The 23,805-nt window shown below is 39.0% G+C and overlaps 1 protein-coding gene across 1 annotated transcript in view; it reads left to right on the top strand.

Moving 5' to 3' along the window:
- The window catches only part of Tprg1 (tumor protein p63 regulated 1), a 101,099-nt gene that overhangs the window by 1,233 nt on the left and 76,061 nt on the right, over positions 1 to 23,805 (top strand). Inside the window, exon 2 of the mRNA XM_028783874.1 lies at positions 8,721 to 8,812. Coding sequence (XP_028639707.1) covers positions 8,721 to 8,812 — 92 coding nt within the window. The remainder of the gene's footprint in view (positions 1 to 8,720; positions 8,813 to 23,805) is intronic.

The following is a 23,805-nucleotide window of genomic DNA, read 5'->3' as shown; positions in this document are numbered from 1 at the left end:
TGTGTGTGCGTGTGTGTGTGTGTGTGTGTATGTGTGTGTGTGTGTGTGTGTGTACACACACGCACACACAGTTTCTGGAGATTATGCTCAGGTTCTCTGATTTGTGTATCACTTTTATCTTCATCTTCCTGACCCTTCAAAATATATTTTTTAACCCAATATCATAAATAAGTAAAGGTAAAAAATTTGAGAATATTTACCACCCTGAATGAATTCTACTTTGGTGACTTTAAATATATATCTTCGTTTAAGATAAAGTTTGAACTGAAGTAACTGAATGTGTGTGTTTAAACATCACGTAGACTCTGATGTGCAAGGCACTTTGGTAGGTGCTATGTTATCTGTGTTTGTGTGAGTGTTTTTGCATATGTCAAGCATATGGTCTGTTTTCCAAAATATATGAACTTTATTGAATATGCAAAGTTAAGTGGAGATAGAACTGCAAAGGAAATGTAAGCACCTTTTGGAGTTTTATGATCTAGATATGGATGAAGCCATTGTTTAATGGAAATGTACAAAGCTGTGATTCAGAATAAGGGCCTGGTGACTGGAGCTGGCCCAGCTATGAAAGCAGGCTGTACAGTCTTTATAGCTCTTTGCTTTGCTTCTGACAGTGGTTCTAAAGGTGCCATAGGTTGACCAGTTGGCTCTCTATAGTAGGAACAGGGAATATCATCATAGAAAAACTGAAATTCCTGACAAGTAGAACTCATGAGAAAAAAACTGACCTCTACCACCAACCTCTACCACCATAATCTTAATGCCAAGCCACTTTTAGAAACTAGTGCCTTTGCCAATGAACTGGGGATAGGAGAATCTTAGGGGTGAAGTCAGACTGTAATGAAAGGAGATGTTGGTATTTATGCTGCCCTTTGCCAGCAAATGAGCCAGGGCAGCAATTTCCTTAAGTGTGCTGTAGTGCATAGTGACTTGAATTGATCTTCAGCAAGTAATTGGTTTTATGTTTGTCTTTTGAAATTAATTTCTCTGTGGCTAATTCCCATTTAGAAATATATAATGAAAGCTAAAGCATGTAGTTACTGTTTAGATGAAACAACACAGTCCCAAAGCTACTGCATGTGTCATTAGATATTTACAGCTTCTGTTTTAGAAAGGTGGCCCTATACAACACAGTAAAGCAAGCAGTATAGACTGTACTATCTTTGTCTTAAGAGTAATCACACAAGAGTTTGGAGGGATTACTTCATAATTAAAGTCACTAATGCTTTTGCAGAAGCTCCAAGCTTGGTCCCCAGAACCTACTTGGTGGCTTAGAGCCACCTCTAATTCCAGTTCCAGGGGATCAGACATCTTCCAGCTTCTAGGAACAGCAGGCACTCACATGGCACATTTACATACATGCAGGCAAAATGTTCATATACATGAAATATAAATAAAACATTTTAAAAAAGTGAACAAGTGTCAAGGGAATGAGGTCACCTAAGGCACATAGTTTAAGAACTTCAGTTCAGTGCTAGATGTCCATTGATCTTCCTAGATAAAAGTTACAATTTATATAAATCTTTACATGATAGTATCCTCTTCAACAGACCTATAGAAAGCAAACCCAAGTTCTCAAGAGCTTCTGAGGACAACTGTCTTAAACAGGATTAAGTCACTGTGGAGATGTTTTGTAGTTGGTGAGAGTGAAGGACACCCTGTTCCCTTTCAGATCAGGAGATAGAGTATTGAAGTTTGCGTAAATATAATGAGTGTGCAATAAGTGCACGAACAAGTGGGAGAACAATGAAGATGCAATTGTGACAAGATAACCTATCAACCCTTAAAGCTGATGAGTCTATTGTAGCATTACCCACGTAAATACTCAAATTAATCCTGGCAGCTGTGCCTTCCTCGATACACCACCCACAATGTTCTAAGTTCCTGAATAAAGGACACATACACAGTCTTTATATTTTGATAAGCCTTAATCAACTCAGTGACTGGGCAACTTCCTAACTGCCACATGGCTAATTGACCTCCTTCCAATATCCCTGAGTTATTACTTACTAAATCCTATATTCCATCTTGGCTGCCCTGGACCCATGGTACAGCCCTCCTGGACCACTATTCCTTGGCTTCTACATGGTGTCTATGCTCTCTGTTGCACACCTTCTCAGGCATGGGTGTCTTTCCTCTCCCTTCTCCTAGCATGGTGGACCTCTTTCCTCACTCCTCCTCTTCTTCTTCCACCTCTGCCTCAAGCTTATGAAAACCCTAAGGTCCTTCTGTCTGCCCTGCCCAACCACTGACTGCCAGCATCTTTATTTACCAACCAGAATCAATTGGAAGAAGGATTCCTTAGTATTTAACATGCAGACATGTGGATTCTAGTGCAAACGGTTTTATGGACCCAAATTAACATAATAGAAGCAGCCACAGTTTATAAGTTTCTTAATTTATTCTTTGGTAATATCATATACTAATACAATTAATTAGATTATATCAACCCTTTGACTTTGTCTCCAGATCCTCCAAGACCCCTATATATACCCCATAACATGTCATGTCTTATTTTACCTCCTCTCCTTCTCTTTCTCCTCCTCCTTCATTTTATTCTATTTTTATAACCCACTGAGTTTGGTTAATGATGCCTGTAGCTATCTATGGTATAGAGTACCATAAAAAGGAGCATGGGCAACCATGGGCCATGTTGCTGAAGAAGACTGACCGCTTCTAGCACCTGAAACTGCTGATAAGTCCTTAGCTAGGGACAAGGCTTTGAGAGTGCTGAAGCACTGATTGGCTTGATCCAAAGCAGGAGCATGTCCCATGACCAAAGTGTATGATGCCTTCAGCAATTAATAGAGTCTTACCATCAAGTTCTGGTGGTGGACCAAGAATAATGGCAATAACCCATGTTGCTTTGTGGGTCTCAGGGAAACAACTCATGAAAAGTTCAGGGGAACTAGCCCACACCTAGCACAGAGGTTTTTGTTTGATTGCCCTATATAATTGATTACTCTATATACATCCCTTTATATTGTGGGATGAACATTATCCCACATTTTTAAAAATAAATGAGAGAATGTATGTATGAGTCTCAATTTCTTCACCTGACAAGTATAAATAAAACACAACTTTTGTATAGAGCCCTAAAAGAACTAACTTTGTCAATATTCATAGAGTGTATGACACATCTATAAACATATCAAACATTGTTACTTTCAGTACTTCCTCTCTCTTATTTTTGCTTACATACACAATTCTATAAATAGTCATAAAATGGCAGCAAGGTGCCTATAAACTCACCACGATCTCTAGGGTGAGATATAACTGTTGACAGAAGGGTCTGTGGCAGTGAAGAGGAGGCTAGTTGACTTTCTCAAGGAATAATTAAGTAAAATCACAACACTTGAAGTTTCAGATGTGTGAGAGTCATTGTAACGTGATGACTTCTTAGATCTGAAGTGAGATCTCAGATGTCATGGTCCAGCTGGCGAACAAATTGGCTTCTGCATTTCTTTAAATGTTCTGCCAATACGATGTGTTCTTGCTGCTCAAGTCCCTCTTTCTCAGTAACACAATAGTGAGTGAGGTCTGACTTTTCCCAAGAGTGTATGGAATAGAAAACCTAGGGCTAGAACTAGTTTCCTAGTAACCTATTTATAGTACTATGATTTCATGCCATAATCACAGACAAATCAACATATTCCAGACTAAGAATTTAAAGTCTATGCATTGCAAATTGCAAAGAGCACCGAGGGAGTCAGTGGAAGAATTTGTTGCTGAAGAGTTTTATTGGAAGACTTTAGGATTATCACCCAAAATGTAGTTGATAAAAAAAATGAGAAAACATAGATACACAACATAAAAGTCACTGTAACATCACAGTTCAATATTAACTAAAAATGAATTACATGATCTCTTACACAATTGTGAGTGGATTTCTGTTTTGCTTTTCATATATAAAATTTCTGTATGCAATTAGAATTTTTATGCTAAATGTTGTTTCACATGGCTACACTATTTTGTGACATCATTTGTTATTAGCACCACAGCGTCTCACAATGAGGATATATACTACAGTGTGCCTAACTTTAGCTGGTTATCAAGAATATTTTCTGTTCATATCACTGATCTAGAAATGAAAGGTACTCATTGGCTTTCTGTGGTAACACAGCACAGTGTATAGGTACCAGGAATTGATACTCAAAGATACCAAGGGAATAGTGATCCAATGCTATGAGTTTCAAGAGGGATTTTTCAAAGAAATGACTGGCATGGAATTAATAAATCTTGACAAATAAGTGAAAATTTTTGCATCATAATATCAGATATTATATCACATGTCTTAGTACCAGACCATAAAATAAGTTATTAACCTCTTAAATCCCCTTTGTGGTTTGCTGATCAATTATATATAAAAATTAGGCCTTTCAGACATAGTTTCAGAGAATTTTTCTCAGAGTGAGTGAGACCTGGGAAATAGCCAGTCAACTTACTAAGGTACCTGAAGGAAGTGTTACTTGTCCATGGTTAACCAGAAACCCTAGGATCATGCCAGGCCTGGGAAATATACTTGTGATGCAGGAGTCCTGGTACCACCACTGTAATACCCATGACACTGGGACCTGAATAAGAGGTCACAGAAATGAAAGTCTAAAACATTTGCTATTAGTTCATTTGCAACCCTTTTCTCTTGTTTTAGTGTATCTGCTATTATTGCTTAGACATATCTAAAAAGGGCTTCATGCCTTCTCTGAACAAAAGTATCCCTCAAGGCTAATAACTTGAGGTATATTATGATAATCATCTTAGTTGTGGAGACTGATGTTCAAAAGCAACTTTTTATGAAAAGAACAATGCTTAGCCCACATGGAGAAAGATATTTTTAAACTCCCTGTAGGGCTCTGTATTTGCAGATACCTTATCAGAAAGTTGAAAGCGATTCGAGATGGAGAATTATCTCTAAATTTATACCAGAGAATGTAAATTACATACAAACTAATGGGACTAAAACTATTTGATCTTTTAATATTTAATTAATGGTTCCCCATGGCCTTTTTATAGCCTGTATTCTATTGTGAGCAGCGAGACTTTAATAAGCAGGTTCAGGACTTCCCATTGTGTAGTGAGATGTCATTGCTTCCATGACACTAATTTGCCTTTCATACTCTCTCTCTTTTCCTCTTCTCTTGCTAGAGGGTTCCTAGTGACTTGCCCTCACATTAGGAACAAATACATTTATTAGTTTTATTGTTATTGCCCGTGTGAGCTTCCATTTAGTTTAGAAAATAAACATCTCACTGGGCAAGAGGTTGTTCAGCTTCCATTGTACTGAAACTCCTTGAGGACTGTCATAAAGATGATTTATTCTTTTGTGAGAACAGAACCACAAGAATGCTGTGATAAGGTGAATTTTCATTATTTTTTTCAAGGAAATACAAATTTGCTTGGTCTTTACACATTATGGCTGATTTTGAACTAATTTTATTACTAATATGTTTGTTGCAAAGTGGTTTCTATCTAGCTATCATAGTAGCTACAGAAGAAGCCTGAGAGCCAGAGTCTCTAAAAGTGGTCAGCTGAACAGCTGCTTCTTCTTTTTGCAGGGATAGGGATCTTACTGCATGGAAACCATTGACAAAGTCAAGGGTATTGTTTGGGTCAGGATTGACTGTGTAGTCGTCTAGATCATGGAAGTGCAAGGGAACAGATAGGCAAGTCTGGAATTTTCCAAGATGGCTTGCTTTGCCTGGAACTACTTGGGACTAAACTGGAAGAGACAGTAGAGTCACTAGGTTGTGTGAGATGGTACATTTGATCATTGTTTCCTGTTTGTCTTAGAATGCATTCTCAGAGCTAAGTGCTTGATTGCTCTGAGCATTTGATCCTTGAATTCTAGTATGGCCATGTCCCTTTTATTTAACATAATCAATAATGGGAATGAAGTTGAAGTTTTTCATTTATTCAGTGTCTGTTTCCAGTTAATGCACAGGACCTCAAGGTATCTCCCAATAGTTCAGTTACAGTAATTATTATCAGAACAATCTAACAAATGAATCAACTAATGAAGAGTGCCAAGACAACTTCCCATGGATTCTAGACAGCCATAAGGATGATTGAGTTTAGACCTTAGTACTTACGTATTTTTAAATCTTTTATTCTAAATTATCAGATTCAAATTTATGAATTTTAAAACAGTAAAAAATGTCAACTAGCTCACAATACTAAAAGGAAAGGAAGTACAGCTTTCTGTTCTACATTCTGAAAGATCCCAAACAATGTTTATATTAAAAAAAATAGTGGTGCATAAAGCGAGAACATTGACAGAGCTGCAGAGAGCATCAAAATAGTCCACAAATAATACATTTTTTGTGTGTCTAGCATTTGGAGAGGTAGATAGGAAAAAAATCACTTTCATGTTCTATTTCCATCTCATATTTTCCCATCTGAGGAAACCAATGTCAATGTTTTTTGTCGACCTTTTTATGATTACTTTAGCTGTGTGTCATCAGTTCTGCATAAGGAAGGGGCCTACCTAATCTTTTCCTGTTTTATATTTTTCTTTTCATTTATCAATATACTTCATTACTTCTAAGCCTTCATTATATTAGATTATCCAAACATATTCCATATTACTGCACCCTCTTGATCAGTATCTGTTTCATGATGCCCATTTATTGCTGTCTACACACAAGGCTGCAGAGAGTTCTTCACCCATGACATTTTGCATATGTTCAAGAATATCTGAAGTATAACTTCACGAGGTATATCTGGATTAATAATAGATTATTTTTCATTTGGTTAGATTTGGCAATTGCTTTTGGTATGGAAGATACTAAGGCTTTAAATTTTTATACATTATTATATTCATCTTCACATATTTTGGGGGACTTCTTGGCATAAAAACATTCAACAAAAATGCTTATTTTAGGGTTATTTAATTACTCTCCAATTCTATCTGCTTTTTTTTCTGAAAAGTATTAGTTTCGCAAGTGAATTATATTTGTGAGGCTAAAATTATGTAAAGAAATTGTTTGAAAAATACCAATGTTGACTCATCAAAGAGCACATTATATTTCAGGAGACTTTGAGAAGTGGGCTTGGGAGTGTCAGAATGCCTCTCAGGGAAATAAGCTTGGGAGACCTGAGAATAGCCAGGGGATTACAGGATTTTCCCTCTAGGGTAGACTGCCTTCTGCATTGTCACCAGAAATGAATGACAGCAACATAGACTTGTCTAGCAGCAGGTGCTAGGCATTTTTGACTGAAACCTCAGAAGTTGCTGAATTTATGACACATGGCCTTCAGCAAGTGTGGAGTACCAATATAAGCTTTCTTACCAGCCTTCAACCAGCTGCAGACAATGACACAGGGGGAAGAATCAATGAGTCCAGTAGCTGACTCTCCAACTAAAGAAATAGGTGGCTAAAATGTTGGAATCTGGTTCCTGGACTATAAAAGTTATTGTCACATTTTCTTAAAGAGATATAGAACGTATTATGGTCATCACAGTGGCGCCAAAGGGTTAGTCGTGAAAGCCAAGTATTGAGTGAATATTGCAGAGCTAATTACTGCCAACTCTTGCCATTCACCTTATTTCAGAGATACCATTCTTTTGTAGATGGCTTGGGCTATAGAGAACAAACCAGGGAGCTGGTGTGGGATAATGCTCAAATTCTGCATCAAATACACATAGTTCATCTGAGGCACTGTCGATCTCTTCTTGTCTAGATCCCCGTATAGGAGAGTTTGCATCCTTAAAAGTTCCAAATGTACTTGTGTACCTGTCCACTGGGTTTCTGATATAATTGACTTGTATGAACCTTAGGTTAGAATTTTTTGAAGCTGGTATACAATAAAGCATTGAGAATAACTGCTTAGGAGTACTGGTTGTCATGAGTATACGGAAATGAAGTATATTGCCTCAAGAACAGTCTTTATACCAGCACCATCACCTGGATACATGTCAGAAATGCAGTCTTAGGTCCCAATGGATACTAACTGTGTCTGAAACTGAATAAGATACATTCTAGAAATGTTTCAACTTATGTACACTGACGTTTAAGAATCATTAAACTGGGGAAGGCATGACCTTACTAGAAAAGATGTCAACAAATTTCTGCATAGAAGTAGGCCCAATAGTAGGAACACTTGTTTTGCAAAAGTTAAGAAACTGAGGAGAGGGAGAGAGAGAGAGAGAGAGAGAGAGAGAGAGAGAGAGAGAGAGAGTTGAGACACTGAGTCAGCGACATTGAAGGTAAGATAAATGGAATGAAGCGTGTTTAACCAACATATCTTCTTGTAATTCAGGAATATTTATATATATACATATATATATATATATATACATACATACATACATATGTGTGTGTATGTATATGTGCATATGTGTGTGTGCACACATGTGCACGCACATGAGCTCGCATGTGTGTATGAGTGTGTGTATTACATATCAACTAATATACACTATTTTACATATATATATATATATATGCAATTTTGAATTTTCCGATAAAGTTATTTCCCTGGAAGGAGTGTTCTTCTAGAAATGGCTATTTTGATTTAAGTGACCTGGAATTCTTTTGGCCAGGACACAAGAGCTAACAGTAAAACACAGAGTTCAAGACTAAGTTCTTTGCCAGGCAGTGACGAGAATCACACTATTTCTCCTGGAGGATGTGGAGGAGGAGGAGGTGTGGCCATTCTAATTAATCCTAAGTACAGAGTGTGTTCAGTCTTCCCTAAGTAAAATGATTTCTTGTCCCCCTCAGCCAGGGGCCATTGAGACTGCTGTGGAAGACTTGAAAGGCCACATAGCACAGACTTCTGGAGAGACCGTTCAAGGCTTCTGGCTCCTGACAGAGTGAGTATGTGGCTGTGTGAAGGGAAAGAGGTGACCTCACTGGAACAGAAAAGGAGATGGGCATGTCATAGAAGCTCCTCTGGGTTTTGCTATTGGTGATTTCTTGACGTTTCCAACTGGAGAAGGATTTTTCCTTAGCTGGTTGAGTGGATGGATTCGACTCTATCTTTTTGGACTGGTGCTTCCACTCAGCCACTGCAGCCATGGCTCAGGTTTGTGTCAGTGCTTTCAAGGATAACAGGAGTAGCTTCCTGGGTGCCCAGCTCTGATGCCTCTCCATCACAAGCGTGCTCTCTGTATCTCCACTTGACATCCTTCTAGGTGCAGTGGAGAAGAGTAAAACAGGTACACATGCACTCTAACACGTTGTCTGTGCTCTTTGTAGAGTATGGACTGTGATTCTAGTGAAGTCAGGTAGAATAGGGAAGGGCCACTGGTGAAAATTAAGATCAGAACCAAACGAACATAACAAGAACATTCAGCTTCTATCACTCATGAAACACCCATCCATTACCCTTAAGGCTTCCCTTAGCAGAAAGTGCTTCCCGTGTGAATACTACCATTGCAACAATTGCCTTTCTACCCCTCCTAGACGTTGCACTGCCTGTGACCTTCCACACACTCAGTGATACATATTAAAAGGCAAAAGAGGGTGCTTACCTACTATAGAACCAGTAATGTCATGTAGAAGTGTGCTTAAAACACCCACCTCAGTTCTTGATGGGTTCGGTGAATACTGTTTTCAAGCTGGGGAATAGATCTGCGTTCCAGTAACCCAGTTTCTGAAGTTTCTGAAGGGTGAAATGTATAGAGTTTTCTTCTGGAGCAGGGCAGCCTCTCTGGCTGAGCTTCGAGAAGGAAACCTTGAAAGCTTAACCATCCAGGCTGGCAAAATGGAGTCCTCAACAAGCAGGAAAGAGAATCAGACCTGACTGATGTACATTTTTATACCACTCTTTCAAACATCTTCCCAGACCTGAGTGAAAAGAAACTTCAAAACTGACATTTTTGTTGTTACCTTTTACTCTTTGCGTCTTTATTTTTGAGACTGGAGAAATTTTGAGAGGACAAAATGAGATGTTACTGTAAAATTCTTCATGAATTCTCTTTCTCTGCTCCTCCTCATCTGCTCTTCCTTCTCTCGTCCTCTGCTCCTCTGTTCCTCCTTCTGCTTTGCTTCTTCTCTCCATCTTCCTTCCACTTTCTCCTTCATTAATTTATATCCAACCTTTCTATCTCTATTATCTCTGAGTCATCACTAATAGAAAGGAAAGCCTATGATTTGGAATTCTCACTAATTCATTTAGACAAATCTATGATTCATTCCCCTTTCCCAACCATGATTCAAACGAAGAGCCAATGTTTGACCTAAAAATGATGTCTGCATTGGTTAGGAAAGATAAGCACGCAGATCCCAGAGAACTTGAATTCAGCATTACAACAATATTTACACCAATATTTCCAAAATTGGAAAACACCACAGACTGTAACTTAATTTCATTGTCCCCCACTTGTAGACTGTCTAAACTTAAGGCAGTGATGGAAAACACGTTAACAGTGCAGATAAAAACTCAGGTGGGCCCTGCCTATAGTTTTAGCATCATGATAACATTTAAAAACTAGTGAAGTATTAGTCTGCCATCCAATTGATGGAGGTTGCCCTTTATGGTGGTGAATGGAAAAGTTTGCATATAAAATTTTAGAAATATTTTGAAGGCAGAAGCTGTGTGTTTGCAGGGCCTGTTCTGGACTTGTGGCTGAGACAGTCTTCCCTGGTTTTCTCCCACCTCAAGGTGGGATGTAAGAAATCTCCCTCCTTTATCCTGCCTTGTTGGATATCACTGAAGATTAACATGGTACCACTGCAGAGGAGAAGAACAGCATTGTTTATCCTAGGGCTTTTATTGAAGGATGCATTTGGAATTGAGAAGAAAAACTGATACCTGACCCAGCTGGGCTTTGTGGATCTTTGCACTTCATTGCTTACAAGAAAATCTATCAGTAACACTTGGTTTGGTCCTAGAAAAAATGATGGATTGACTGGGTCACTGTTTCTTTAAAAGGCAATATAGTCTTACTATATTGAAGAAACATTCTGTAAGAAACACTAGAAGAAGCAGGCTTGCAGTCCCATTAGATCCTTCTGCAAGGATTGTTGTTAATCATCTACAAAACTAAGGACCATTCTGAGGGAAACAGAGGGTATAGGATGTCCACAAAGAAAGGTTGAGTAGTTCATTCTACATATGGGTCCAAACACTCTCTTCAGTACTGGGAGTGAGTCTAGTTTGGCTGTTTCTTGTAGAAAGCAAAGGGAATAAAAACGTGTTAGTAAAGCTGTCTTCCATATTAATTCTACTGAGTCTCATGATAATCTAAACTGATATGAATATAGTATTCAGTATACTAGAAAAATGAGTTGAAGGCATCTGGGAAGTGGATGAAGACAATGGCCAAAGAAGCTGGGAGGATGAACTGGAGAGGGGGCCATAAACTGCACTTAGATCCCAGGTTGCTAAAATATCACAAGTACTTGAGGCAGACCATTAGGATGCAGGCTCACAGCCATCCTTTTGTAAGGGGATTTTTAGGGTTACATGGCTGTAAAGAAAACATAATGCCTATTTCAATGTTCCTCCCTCTTCTCCTTCTTGGCCCTTCTTTAAAAAGGACATTTTAAAAACTCATGTGTACACTTTTAGAAGAGCTCCATTAAACCAACACCATGAACATCTTGACATTTGGGAGTGTCAGGCAGTGTGGCTCAATGGCAATGGATTCTCTTCAGTCCAGTGTGCTCAGGTGCTTATGTCTACAGTGATGTGAGGGTCAGAGGAGATGGGCTCCCCCCTCCACACAAAAGGGTGGAAGAGACTGTTCTCATTCTTAAGTGAGAAGATCTGCTAATAGTGGCAGGGCTCAAGCGAATCTTGCTCTTCTCATCGGTGAAAGCATTCAGAATATGTTTTCATTACTGGCTTTCTCCCAAACAACCCAGTTTCTATCTCAGGACTTTGGTATGATTAGTATATGAAATCTAATGAAGTTCCCGTGTTGGCACACAAAGAGTAGAACACACGTAGAGTTAAACCACACCTCTAATGTCAGAAACAAATGAGTGAAAATGGAACAGAAGACTTGGGTGTTGATCCTAGGTTTTAGTTCTTGTCACAGCAGCTACACAAACACAGTGAGGTTTCTTTTTTATGGTTTTATTTGTTTGAAACAGGGACTCATATGTACCCAAGGATAAACATTAAAAGATATTATTATTATTGTTGTACTAAAGTAAAGACAGGGGAACTGCTGACTTTGTTTTAATCCTCTTGCCTCCACATTTGGAGAGCTGGATGACAGGCATGCACTGCTATGCCTGGCCTAATCATTTTTCTAAGCTAATGGATTTCATTGTTTGGTGTATGAGAAATATAATCTCGTGAAAGAACCATATCCAGTATTAATTTTTTGTGATATATTAGTCTAGCTAGTCTTCATGTGTTTTGCTAAAGATGGCTATGCTTTAGTAATTTCGTTTAATTGAACACTTAAAATGTAGCACACATTATGGTACGTACTGTCTTTGCATTTGCCACTGGAAGGATAAAATCCATGTAGTTTTGATGATTTTCAAATGGCACTGATCTCAACATTTTCCCTGTACTCTTCCTAGACATCATGTAGCTTTTGAAAGTTACTGGGGTTTTTGTTTGTTTGTTTTTGTTTTGTTTTGTTTTGTTTTAGCTTTTATTTAACCATTTCTTTTCAAACCACTAGTGGGGTACAACACAGAATGAAGTGCTTATTATTATTCTTTAAAACAAAAGTCCCGAGCCAAAGATGCTGGAAGAGATAAAAACAATTAGGAACATTTCTGTAGCAATTTCAAGTGTTCTTCCTTGTGAATGCTTCACAGTCACCGTGCAGAAAAGGATGTAGCTGTGTAAGATGAGAAGTCCAGGCTCAGAAGAGGACCCTCGTGTGGTGGTGTGAATAAGTATAGCACCTACAGACGCATGTGTATGAATGCTTGGCCCATAGGAGTGAGTGGCACTATCAGGAGGTGTGGCCTTGTTGGAGTAGGTGTGTCCTTGTTGGAGGAAGTATGTCACTGTGGTGGCAGGCTTTGAGGTAATAAAAGCTCAAGTCTGTCCCCTGTATCTCGGTTTCCTTCTGCTGCCTGCTGATCAAAATGTAGAAACCTCAACTCCTCCAGCACCATGTCTGCTTGCATGCTGCTATATTTCTTGCCACAATAATGTATTAAATCTCTGAACTCTAAGCCAGCCCCAATTAAATGTTTTTCTTTATAAGAGTTGCTTGGGTCATAGTGTCTCTTCACAGTAATAAAACCCTAACTAAGACACCCAGAGTTACAGTAGCAAAGTTTAGGATCATTCTGCCAGAAGTTGGGTTAAAATACTTTCCATGTGAACCTTGGTTTAGTTTTGAAGCCCCATGATGGGCAGGGCCACTTTTTAAATATGTGACATCCCTTCAAGAGCCCATCATGGCTCCTCCCACCAGAACATAGCTGAAATAATGAGAATCTTGTTTCTTGGCTTTGGTGGGGTAAGTGCAAGTGTACAGGTCATCTCTGATGACTAGAAAGTTTTCTCAGACTGGTTCCCCCAGATCCTTAAATAAAATAAATGCAGGGCCATTGAGATGACTCAGTAGGTAAAGTGTTTACTGCAAAGCCTTGCACTATGAGTTCAAATCCTAGAATTCTCATGGCAGGTAACCAACTTCTGTAAGTTGTCCTTTGACCCTTCTCCATATACACACACACGTGCGTGTGCACACACACACACACACACACATACACAACAAAAGAAAGAATTTTAAGTAAACACTTAAAGATACAGAGACAGAGATACTCTGAGAACAAGTGAGCGGGAGCCCTGTTTTCCCAGCAGTTTGCTTTCTGGGCCACACCCATGCACAGAGCTCCAGTACATGCAACCTCTTTCCTACCTGCTCTCCTCAAGCATCCTACAAGGGAAGGACCATGCAAGCGGCTGGGTTTATTTTATGGATGAAGAAATCCTGAGATTAAATGACCTGTTCAAGGGCAGCCACTTATTAAATGTCAGAGGAGTGCCTGACTTGGTGACTTCTCTCTCCCTGCCTTGTTGTCTTTCCGTTATAGTGCTCCTGGGGTCTTTTGTGATTTCTCACTCTCTTGACACAGAGATTGCTACGGTTTAAATTGGTTAAATGATCTTTGCGCCTGTGTCTGGGTTCTTTGTTGATTGGCTTTTGTTTGCAGGGAAGAGGGTCAGAGGGTTAGAGACTTTCCTCTTTCCCTCCCCAGACTCTTCTCTTCTTGGGCTGTTCATTTGACTTTATTTAGTCTTTGCTCAGAAACAACTAAAATAGTCAAATGCCTGGAGGGTATGGTGAGTGATGCTGATGGACCAAAGCCAGCCACACTTCCATCTTGTCACAGTCTAATTATGTTATAAGGATTACAAAACAGCTCCATAATGGAAAATATAATGAACAATAATTAAAAGGGGGAAAAGACCAGAAAACTGGAAATTGTCAATTTCTAATCCTTTATAATCACAAGGAACTAAAGAATATAAAGACTATGCCAGTTGTGTTAACATGCTAAGCTGTTGCTTCTGCCCAGCTTTATTCACTTTGTGTACACTCCAGTGCATTTTAGGCGCCTATTGCCAAATCTGTGGTCCAGAGGTCAGTAGCACTTGCATCACCTGAAGCTTGAGAGCAATGCTGACTCTCAGGCCTTACCCCAGAGCTAAACCTGAACTTGCATTTTTATGGGATTCCTATACACACTAAGTCTGAGAAGTGTCTGCTTCCATCAATCTTCTGCTCTTCATCCACGAGCTTCCACAGGTCCTTACTGGTTCTCTTGTCCTCTGGATGTCATTGAGTCACGTCCTCACTTCACCTCTATTTACTATTATCCCCCTTTCAGAAATTCCATCAGTTCTCACATCTTCTGAAGTTCCAGACACTATGCTTTGGCCTCATGTGTGCTTACCTGATTTCCTCTCCTTTGCACAAGTTTCTTCCTTGTAGCAATTCATACTTTTGCTGTCTGTGCTGGTTAGACTTATGTCAACTTGACACAAACTTGTAGTCATCCAAGAGAAGAGATAATCTCAATTAAGAAAACGTCTCCATAAGATTGGGCTGTGGGCCAGCCCATAGAGCATTTTCTTAATTAGTGACTGATGGGGAGTGCCCAGTACATTACGGTAGTGTCACTCCTGGACTGGTGGTCCTAGGTTTTATAAGAAAGCAGGTTGAGCAAGCCAAGAGGAGCAGCCAGTGAGCGTGGACTCTGCATCAGCTGCTGCCTCCAGGTTTCTGACCTGTTGGAGTTCCTGTCCTGACTTCCTCTGATGTTGAGTAGCAATATGGAAGTATGAGCAGAATAAACCCTTTCCTCCCCAACTTGCATATCGGTCTTGGTGTTTCATCCCAACAACAGAAACACTATGACACTGTCCTTCTGAGACCCAAGTCCATAGAACAGTTTCATATTAATTCAACCAAAATAATCTCATCCCCTATCCTTGTACTCCCTTTCTGCTACATAACTCCATTTATTGTGCGCACTGTGTAGATAGCCCTTTGATACACTGTTGTTCAGCTCGGTGTATTGAATGTTACATGATATGGCTCAGAATCCATCCAATTTAATTCTGATAGTCCTCCATGGAAACTAGTAGGGCCCTGTCTCTGAATCTCTGGGCCTTCAAGCAACTGAAGCCCCAGAACCCTTGCCTTGTCCTTGGGTGAAAGCAACAGAGCAGAAAAGCGCCTCGAATCTATCAAGATCTTAATGACCTGTGGCAGGACTCTGGCAGTAACAAAAGCACCTCTGTTGCCAGAATCCATTTGTCCTGGTGGGTGTTTTCAACAGCCACTTAATTAAACACATTGCTTTTCTCTATAAACTCTCCATAGCGGCAACCTCATCCAGAGAGCTAATGTTCCCCGAGTGACCTGCATTATAGGACAGTGAGAGCACTTAGTTACTGCAGTCACAATTGTATTTGGAAGTGCTTGTTTTCCCATGACTGCAACCAATTAGGGAGAACTCAGAAAAGAGCCAAGAGGCAAAAGAAGTCTCATGCGTCTAAATGCCTGGCTCAGTAACATCCTAGCTATTCTGCATGATTGTACATGTCTCTTATGTTCACTGGGTCTCAGTTTTATCATCTATAAAGTGAAGATCTTACAAAGGTCATTGCAAGGATCGAATTACCTGAATCTGTTCAGCGATTCCCGTAACTTTTGTTTCATGTTATGTCCCGTATTATAGTTTCATTTTTATTATTATTTACTAAGAGTCTCTATTTATGCATCCTAGTATCTATTTGCTGAGCCCCTTTCATAATTCAGACTCTTCCCTAAGTGCTGAAAACCCGTGGACCTTTCCAGTTTTTCAGAGCCCTCAGTCTTATGAGAGAGAAGAACAGATAATGAAGTCACACCAGAATATGACACACACACCAGTATCTGTCCCACACATGATTCTATGAGAATTCCCTGGAGATCCCTGCTTAGAGTAAAGGGATCTTTTTCTAAGACTGGAAGAAGGGTAAGACTGAAGAAGGAGCAAACAGTCAAAAAGAAAATGACTGGAAATAAAGCAGCATTATTCCAAATTGTGGAGAACAAGTGTGAAGTACGGAGGCAAGCTCTGGAAATCCTGATCAGTTCTATCTCTAGGTTAGATGGCACCATGTTGAGATAGCCTGAGCAAGCTGGGAAAAAGGAAGGAAGCAGAGAGGAAAAGATTTCTGAAGACTTGTCTAAGCAGGTGAATTATGTTATGAAGGTACATACTGGCTATCCACAAGTTGTTTCCACCCTGCACACAGGATGTGTGTGCCTAGGACTGCAAGCACCTTGCCTGTCCCCACTCTTTAACTGTCCCCTCTCCATTTCCTTGAGGCAAGAGTGAGCAAAGTCATCTTTTACCTACTTATGAGAGCCAATTAAACATCTCTTCACAGGAAGTGTTCTGTGACCTCTCCTTGGCACCTTGACATCGGTTGTGATAATTATTTATAATAAAATCGTAACATTATTATCTAGAGCTTTTTAATGTAAGTTGCTAGTATGTTTCTTTCATTCATGACCATTACAGGTATTTGTCTCCCAAATGTCATCAAGTAGGGTAGTGGCATTACTAGGAAGACATTTAGCTCTAGGAATAATTGCCCAGAAATTAAGTTATTTAAACTTAATTTTGATTATTTAGAAAACTATCCAGTACAAGTTTCCTTTTAAGAAATGTAGATTTTCAATCTTAATATTGAAGTTGTTAACACTTATGAGATATGACGCTTGTTATTTTTAAAGTATTATTGTTTCTTCTGTGTCAAAATACTGCCTGATGCTCAAGTAGTGAATCAGTGAATTTCACTGAGTCCATCAGTTGTTACAAATGTCCTTTCAAAGGAAAGATAGGGTGTGTGAAGGAAGAGTAAGCAATGCTAAAAACAATACAGTGCAGTATAGTACAGTACAATACAATATGTCTGTGCTCCCAGTGGTCTATTCAGTAAATGTAACCTGACCTTCCAAAGATTTAGTGTGTATATATACCAGGTGAAGAGGATTAAAGTGGGTAGTGAATAAATCCAATCCACTAAGAAGACAGCTATCTAAACGCGTGTGGAGCAAACAGCGGAACTAAGAATGTGTGGAATAAAAATCGGTAGAACTGAAAGCGGAGACAGATCCGCCAGTACAGTTGGAAATCTCAATGGTTGATGTCATTGTACAGAAAATTTGAAATAGTTTGAACCAGGTGACAACCAACAGTGAGCAGAACGTAAATCAGCGCTTTATAGATCACTCAATCTGAGAGAAGAAGACACATACTTTCAAGAATATACACAGCACATGCTCTGCTGCACCAAATCTTGAGTCACAAAATAAATGTGACCTAATTTTAAAAGAAATAAAATTTAGTTGGAGAAGAAACCAAGATCAGAAAGGTAATCAGGACAATATTTGAGTTCTTGGAAACTAACTAATGTACTTGGAACGCCTACACTGAGGGGAAACAAAGTGTGGACCTTAGGTATGGGATGATGTGGAACCACCACAAGGGTACTTGGGCACAGAATTCCTTCTGTGAAGTAACTTTCCATGTCAAAAAAATCTACAGTGAAGAAGAGAAAATGCAAAGCTAGAAGACAAAGGAAACAATGAAGACAGAAACTGAAATCAATTTTTAAAAACAATAGAGAGAATTAATGAAAGAAAAGGTAGAGTTTCTGGAAGTATCCATGAAACTGACAAACTTCTACTAAAAAGACAAATAAAAAAGATACTGTGCCGAGTTACCACCAACTCCATCAGTGAAGCAAGGGACAGTAGAGGGGTGGACAGGTGAGAGGGTGGGGTGGGGCGGGGCATGGTGGAGTGCCATTACAAGGCTTGCAAACATCAAGGGAAATGGGAAGGAATCACAGCTCACGGCTCTATCACATAAGTGTAAAAACTTATATTTCTAGCTTTAAATGCACACACACACACACACACACACCACAAATGCTCAATGAACACAAAAATAGGAACTTTGGGTAATCCTGTAATAATTAAGAAATTTAGTTTTTTTTTAGAAACCTACTCTATAAGAAATATCTAGATCCAGATGTCTTCACCAGAGAATTGTATGAATTGTTCACACTAAAACGTAAAAATAAAGTTACCTTCCCAGAAACTATGACAAGGAAATACCTTCCAAGTGTTCTATGAGGCAAACACAATGTCCCCAAATGGAACAAAGATGATAAAAATAAGAATAAGCAAAAATAAATAACATTCTTCATCAAATATCAATGGAAAAATTCCTGAAATAATAACAATGTATAAGGACAGTCATATAACATGACTAAATGGGTTTTGTCCAGGGATGTAGGGAAGGGTCGATGTTGAAAAAATTTTTGACTGTGTACTGGAACCTGTGAACCATCTAAAGAAGAAAGACTACATGACCATTACAACTGTTCCGTAACAAGCATTTGAAGGAAGCTAAGCAGTCATTCCTGAAAACCAACAGGACTCTCAGAATGTTGGTGCAGGGGTTTCCTCTGTGAGATGGAGGATATGTGCTTAAGTCCTAGAAGTATTGTCATGCTACTGAGAAAAGACTGAGGCTTCCTGCCTGAGACTGGGAAACAGAGAAGAGAGGCATCTATTTTCTCTACTGCCATTTTGCAAAGAACTAGAAGATTAAGCTATCCAAGCAAGGCAAGTAAAGGGACCAAAGGTACAGATGGTGTGGATTAAAAAGTCTTATTTGTCTACGGCCATACCACCTTGAACCTTACCTAGAAATCCTTCTCTGCATATGATATGACTGTCTATGTAGATAAGTTCAAGAACTACAAAGAAAACTCTGAGAACTAATTAAGATTTAGCCAAGTTTCAAGATACAAGGTCACCATGTGTAAATCGGTGCTGAGGATGCCCACAGCCAGAAGTAGAGAAGTGAAAATTAAGCCAGTATTCTACGATAGTCATACAAACAAGAAGTGCAGCAATTACCACTGGACTTTCAAGCTGAAAACTACAAAGTGCCAATGGAAATCAGTAAGGCGATGTCAAGCTTTGTCACAGGTCTTCTATACATTTATTGAGATGATCATGTGATTTCTCCCTCCAAGTCTGTGTATTACACTGATTGCCTTATGTATGTTCAACCATTCTTACTTTGGGACAAAACTAACTTGGTTATACTGTATAGTCTTCTCAACATGTTTAATTTGTCCTGGAATCCTTTTTATTGATAAGTTTTGTATCTACGTACACCAGGGAAATTGGGCTATAGGATTATTTTTGTTCTTATCTAGTTTTGTTATAAGAAGTTTTGGCTTCATAGAATGAGCCTGCTAGTTTTCCATCTCTTTCTATTTCATGGAATAATTTGAGGAACACTGGCATTATTAAAGATCTAATAGAATTCAGTACTGAATTCACCTGGCTTTGGGATTTCCTGTCCTGGAGCCTCTTTATTTCTGTTTTTATTACTGATTTAGTCTCTTTGGTGGATACAGAGTTCTTCAAGTTGCTTATATCCACTATGTTTAATGTAGCTATATCATATGTGCCCAGCAATTTATCGGTTTCTCCCTGCTTTTCCAATTTGTTGGAATATAAATTTTTCAAAATATAGATGGCTATTCTTGGTTGTCAACTTGACTACATATAGATTAACTAAAACCCAAGTGTCTGAGTATATCTGTGAGGGATTCTTTAAAATTAAATCATTTGTAGTGGGAAGACCCATCCTTAATCTGGGTCACACCTTCTGGCCTCTACGTAAACATGGAGGAAAGAAGCCTTTGCTCTTTGCCTGCTTGTTCTCCTTCTTGATTGCAAGTCCACTCCCTTCACTGGTATTAGAGCTTAATTCTTCACGATTCCAGCACATACTGCAGATGGGCTGAGACTTCCAGGCTTGTATCCTGGATGCTTAGACCTTTCTTTGGCCAAGAGCCATTGTTGGACTAACTGAATCACAGCCTATAAGTCATTCAAATAAATCAATCTCTCTCTCTCTCTCTCTCTCTCTCTCTCTCTCTCTCTCTCTCTCTCTCTCTCTCTCTCTCCTCCCCCCTCTGCATTCATTCCATAAATTTTGTTTTTATACAGAATCCTGACTACTAAAACCATTATCATCAAATTTCAATGGAGTCTGTTTTAATGGAGCCATCTTCATTTTAGTTTCATTAATTTGGATCTTCTTCCTTTCAGTTGGTTAGTTTCAGTAACTATTTGTGGATACTTTTTGCTTGTTTGGTTTTTGAGACTGTCTAACTATGTGTTCATGGCAGACCTGAGTCTGCTATATAGACCAGGGTGGTTTTGAACTTGATGATCTGCCCGACTCTACTTCCAGAGTGCTGGGATCAAAGGTGTGGTGGGCTACTACCCCCAGATATCAATCTTTTATCTTTTTGAATAAGCTGTGTTTTCTTGATTCTTTGAACTGTTCCTTTAATCTCCATTTCATTAACTTCCACTGCAATCTCTTTTATGCATTCTTGTCCACCAAGAGGTTTGGAATTTGTCTTCTTGATTTTGTTATTGAAGACCTGGAAGCATGTCATTAAAACATTTTCTGACTTTTTAAATGTAAACACACAGAGAGTTCTCTTTTAGGATTACCTTGCCCATATGATCAGATTCTGGCAAATTTTGTTTTCTTTTTTAGTTAATTCTAGGAATTTTTAATGTTTTCCTGCTTCTACCAGAGGTACTGACTCGGGGAGACATTGCTTCAGAGTGCTCATTATTGCTTGCTACTGCTATTCAATTAAATGTTTACCCTTTATATGCCTTTATGGGAGGACATGTAGCTTGTCATTGTGATTATATACACCTTGAACTCATGAGAACTTTACTTATGCGACCATTCTCAACCCTCAGAATATAAGTTAAGGCTCTGAATAACGGTGACTGCTGTATTAGGGGTTGGTCTGCCTCATTTTTCAGCTTCGTTCTTTCAGGTCCTACCACTTCTAGAGTGGTGACAGTTACCATGCTCAATTATTCATTATTTTTTGCTTTGTTTCATTTGATTTAATATTTTCAAGACAGGGCTGTTTTAGAACTCATTCTGTAGACCAGGCTGACTTGGAACTCATGGAGCTCCACCCGCGTCTGCTTCCCAAGTGCTGGGATTAAAGATATGTGCCACTGCCCAGCTATTTTTGTTTGTTGTTGCTGCCTAAATGTAATGCTTGCTTAGTGTTGTCTTCAGTTACTAATATTCTTTCTCCTATTTTGTCTAGTCTTGAGGCTTGTTTTCTCTATTCTCTTTATATTTAAGTAACTCTGCTTCTTATTTTCAACATTTCCAAATTAAAACCAAAAAACCAATTTCAGTTGCTTTCAGTGCACATGTGCATATGTGCATGTACGTGCGTGCCTTTGGGACAGTATCTCTTTACTAGCCTAGAACTTACTGACTAGGCTTCGGAATTCTGCCTCTTCAGTTGTGCTGAGAATAAGTTACTGTGTGTGCTTAACTGTGTATGTAACATCTATGCCAACTACTTCTCTCCCACCATATACACACTTACACCCATACACACACATACACACACACACACACACACACACACACACACACATACATATACACACTCGACTTAGAGGCCATCATAGAAAGAGGGACAAAAAGAGTGTAAGTACCAGAGGATTAGGAAGAGCTCTGAAATGCTGTCTTCTTCACATGACATGGCCATTGCACACATGAAATCATATCTGTAGTGACATCCACAAGATATGTACAAGATCAAACCAGCCCCAATTACAGCACACATTATGGAAGAACTCATAAAGCCCCACTCGTGACTGAAGACCTATTGGCAGATGGTAACTGATAGAAGGAGAGTCATTCTTTAGGGATGTGACCGATGTGACCACAAGTAGGTAGTCTGTGCTTTGATAGATGGCCTCATACTTATACTAACATGGGCAGCAGTAAATGGTTTAAAAAAAGAAATACAAAGATATGAAGTTGAAAAAGTAGCGTGTGTATGAGATCCAGAGAAAGCTGAAGTAGTGAAAAGGAGAGTAGTTATGATCCTGTTTTATTGTATATATGTATAAATTTTCAAAGAACAAAAATAAATAAATACATAAGTAGACAGCATGCATATAATCCAGAAATGAAGAGTCCTGTTCCTCTTCACAGACTTTCTTATTCGTATTGCACATTCTTTTCCCCATGTTCTAAATTGACTTCCTTACTATATTTATCTATTTGAATACCCTGAATGCTACTGACAATTTAAAAAATTGGACTTCTAAAGTGCTTTTCTGGCACTTTAGCCATGTCAGTACCTTGGGTTCAGTTACTGAGAAGGTACATGCTTTTGCAGAAGTCACTGCCTTGCTTTCTCAAATTTATCACCTTTTCATCCTGTTATGGCCATGCCTGTTGGGTTAGATAATGTCTTTTTGATTTGTTTTCCATGTTCCCGCTCTTCTTTTCTATTGGGAAACCCAGCTTTATCTTGGGCTTGTGACCCTCCCCCTATGCAGATTGCAGGAGAAAGGAGATAGCAATGACAAAATAATTGACAGTAAACCAGACACCAAAATGTAAAAAATATAAAGGCAAGTAGAAACATCAACTATATCTCTAATGTTGCTAAAAAGGGAAGGAACTTCCTACTTCCTATTTGAATGTGGAGTTATTGTTTGTTTATTTGTTTTTTGAGGCAGGGTTTCTCTGTGTAGTCCTGACCATCCCGGAACTCTCTTTTTAGACCAGGCTGGCCTAGAACTCACAGAGTTGTCTGCCTCTGCCTCCTGAGGACTGAGGTTAAAGGCATATACCACCACACCCTGTGAACTAGATGTTTAGAATTACTAGAGTTGATGTTTTACCTTTGATTCACAATGAAGCAGAAAAATGTCTAGGGTCTCTCCAATTTGATCCTTCAAGTTTCATGTTTTTCATCGTGGAACTTCAGCCTTCAGCTACATCTGTTTAGACTCAGGAGCTAATTCCTGCCTAAGAACCAAAGGGACAATTTACCTTTGTGAGCTAATCTGTAAAACAGAATTCTCTTTTGAGGATTTGAAGGGAAAAGATTAGGATCTGCATAGGAGCACCTGATGATTTTGAGGCAAGGCAAGACTACAGAAAAATAAAAAGTGACTACAAACACTGGGACTATTCCAGTCAAAAAGAAACAGACAGGGGTAAAAGACGAACAGATGTTTTGATAGAGACGACCTCTAAAAGAGTATATCTGTCCTCTTGCTTCTGGTAGATTTCCAGATCTCATGGAACCTATCTGTGCTTGGTCCCTGTTCTTAGATTTCAGTGGGATTCCTCATGTATTTTTATAGAATCTACCCTCCTTCTGGGTTTGACTGGTTTGGACTGTGCTTTCTGTACCCAGTGAGCCATTATTAATAGACTACAACAAGCAGACCTTTTTTTTTTTTTTTTTTTTGCCTCTTAACAAATA

The sequence above is a fragment of the Grammomys surdaster genome, unplaced genomic scaffold (genome assembly GCF_004785775.1).
Source record: "Grammomys surdaster isolate TR1022 unplaced genomic scaffold, NIH_TR_1.0 1166, whole genome shotgun sequence".
Lineage (NCBI taxonomy): Eukaryota > Metazoa > Chordata > Mammalia > Rodentia > Muridae > Grammomys > Grammomys surdaster.
Note: the sequence above shows the minus strand (reverse complement) of the source record. Positions and strands in the feature narration are given on the sequence as shown.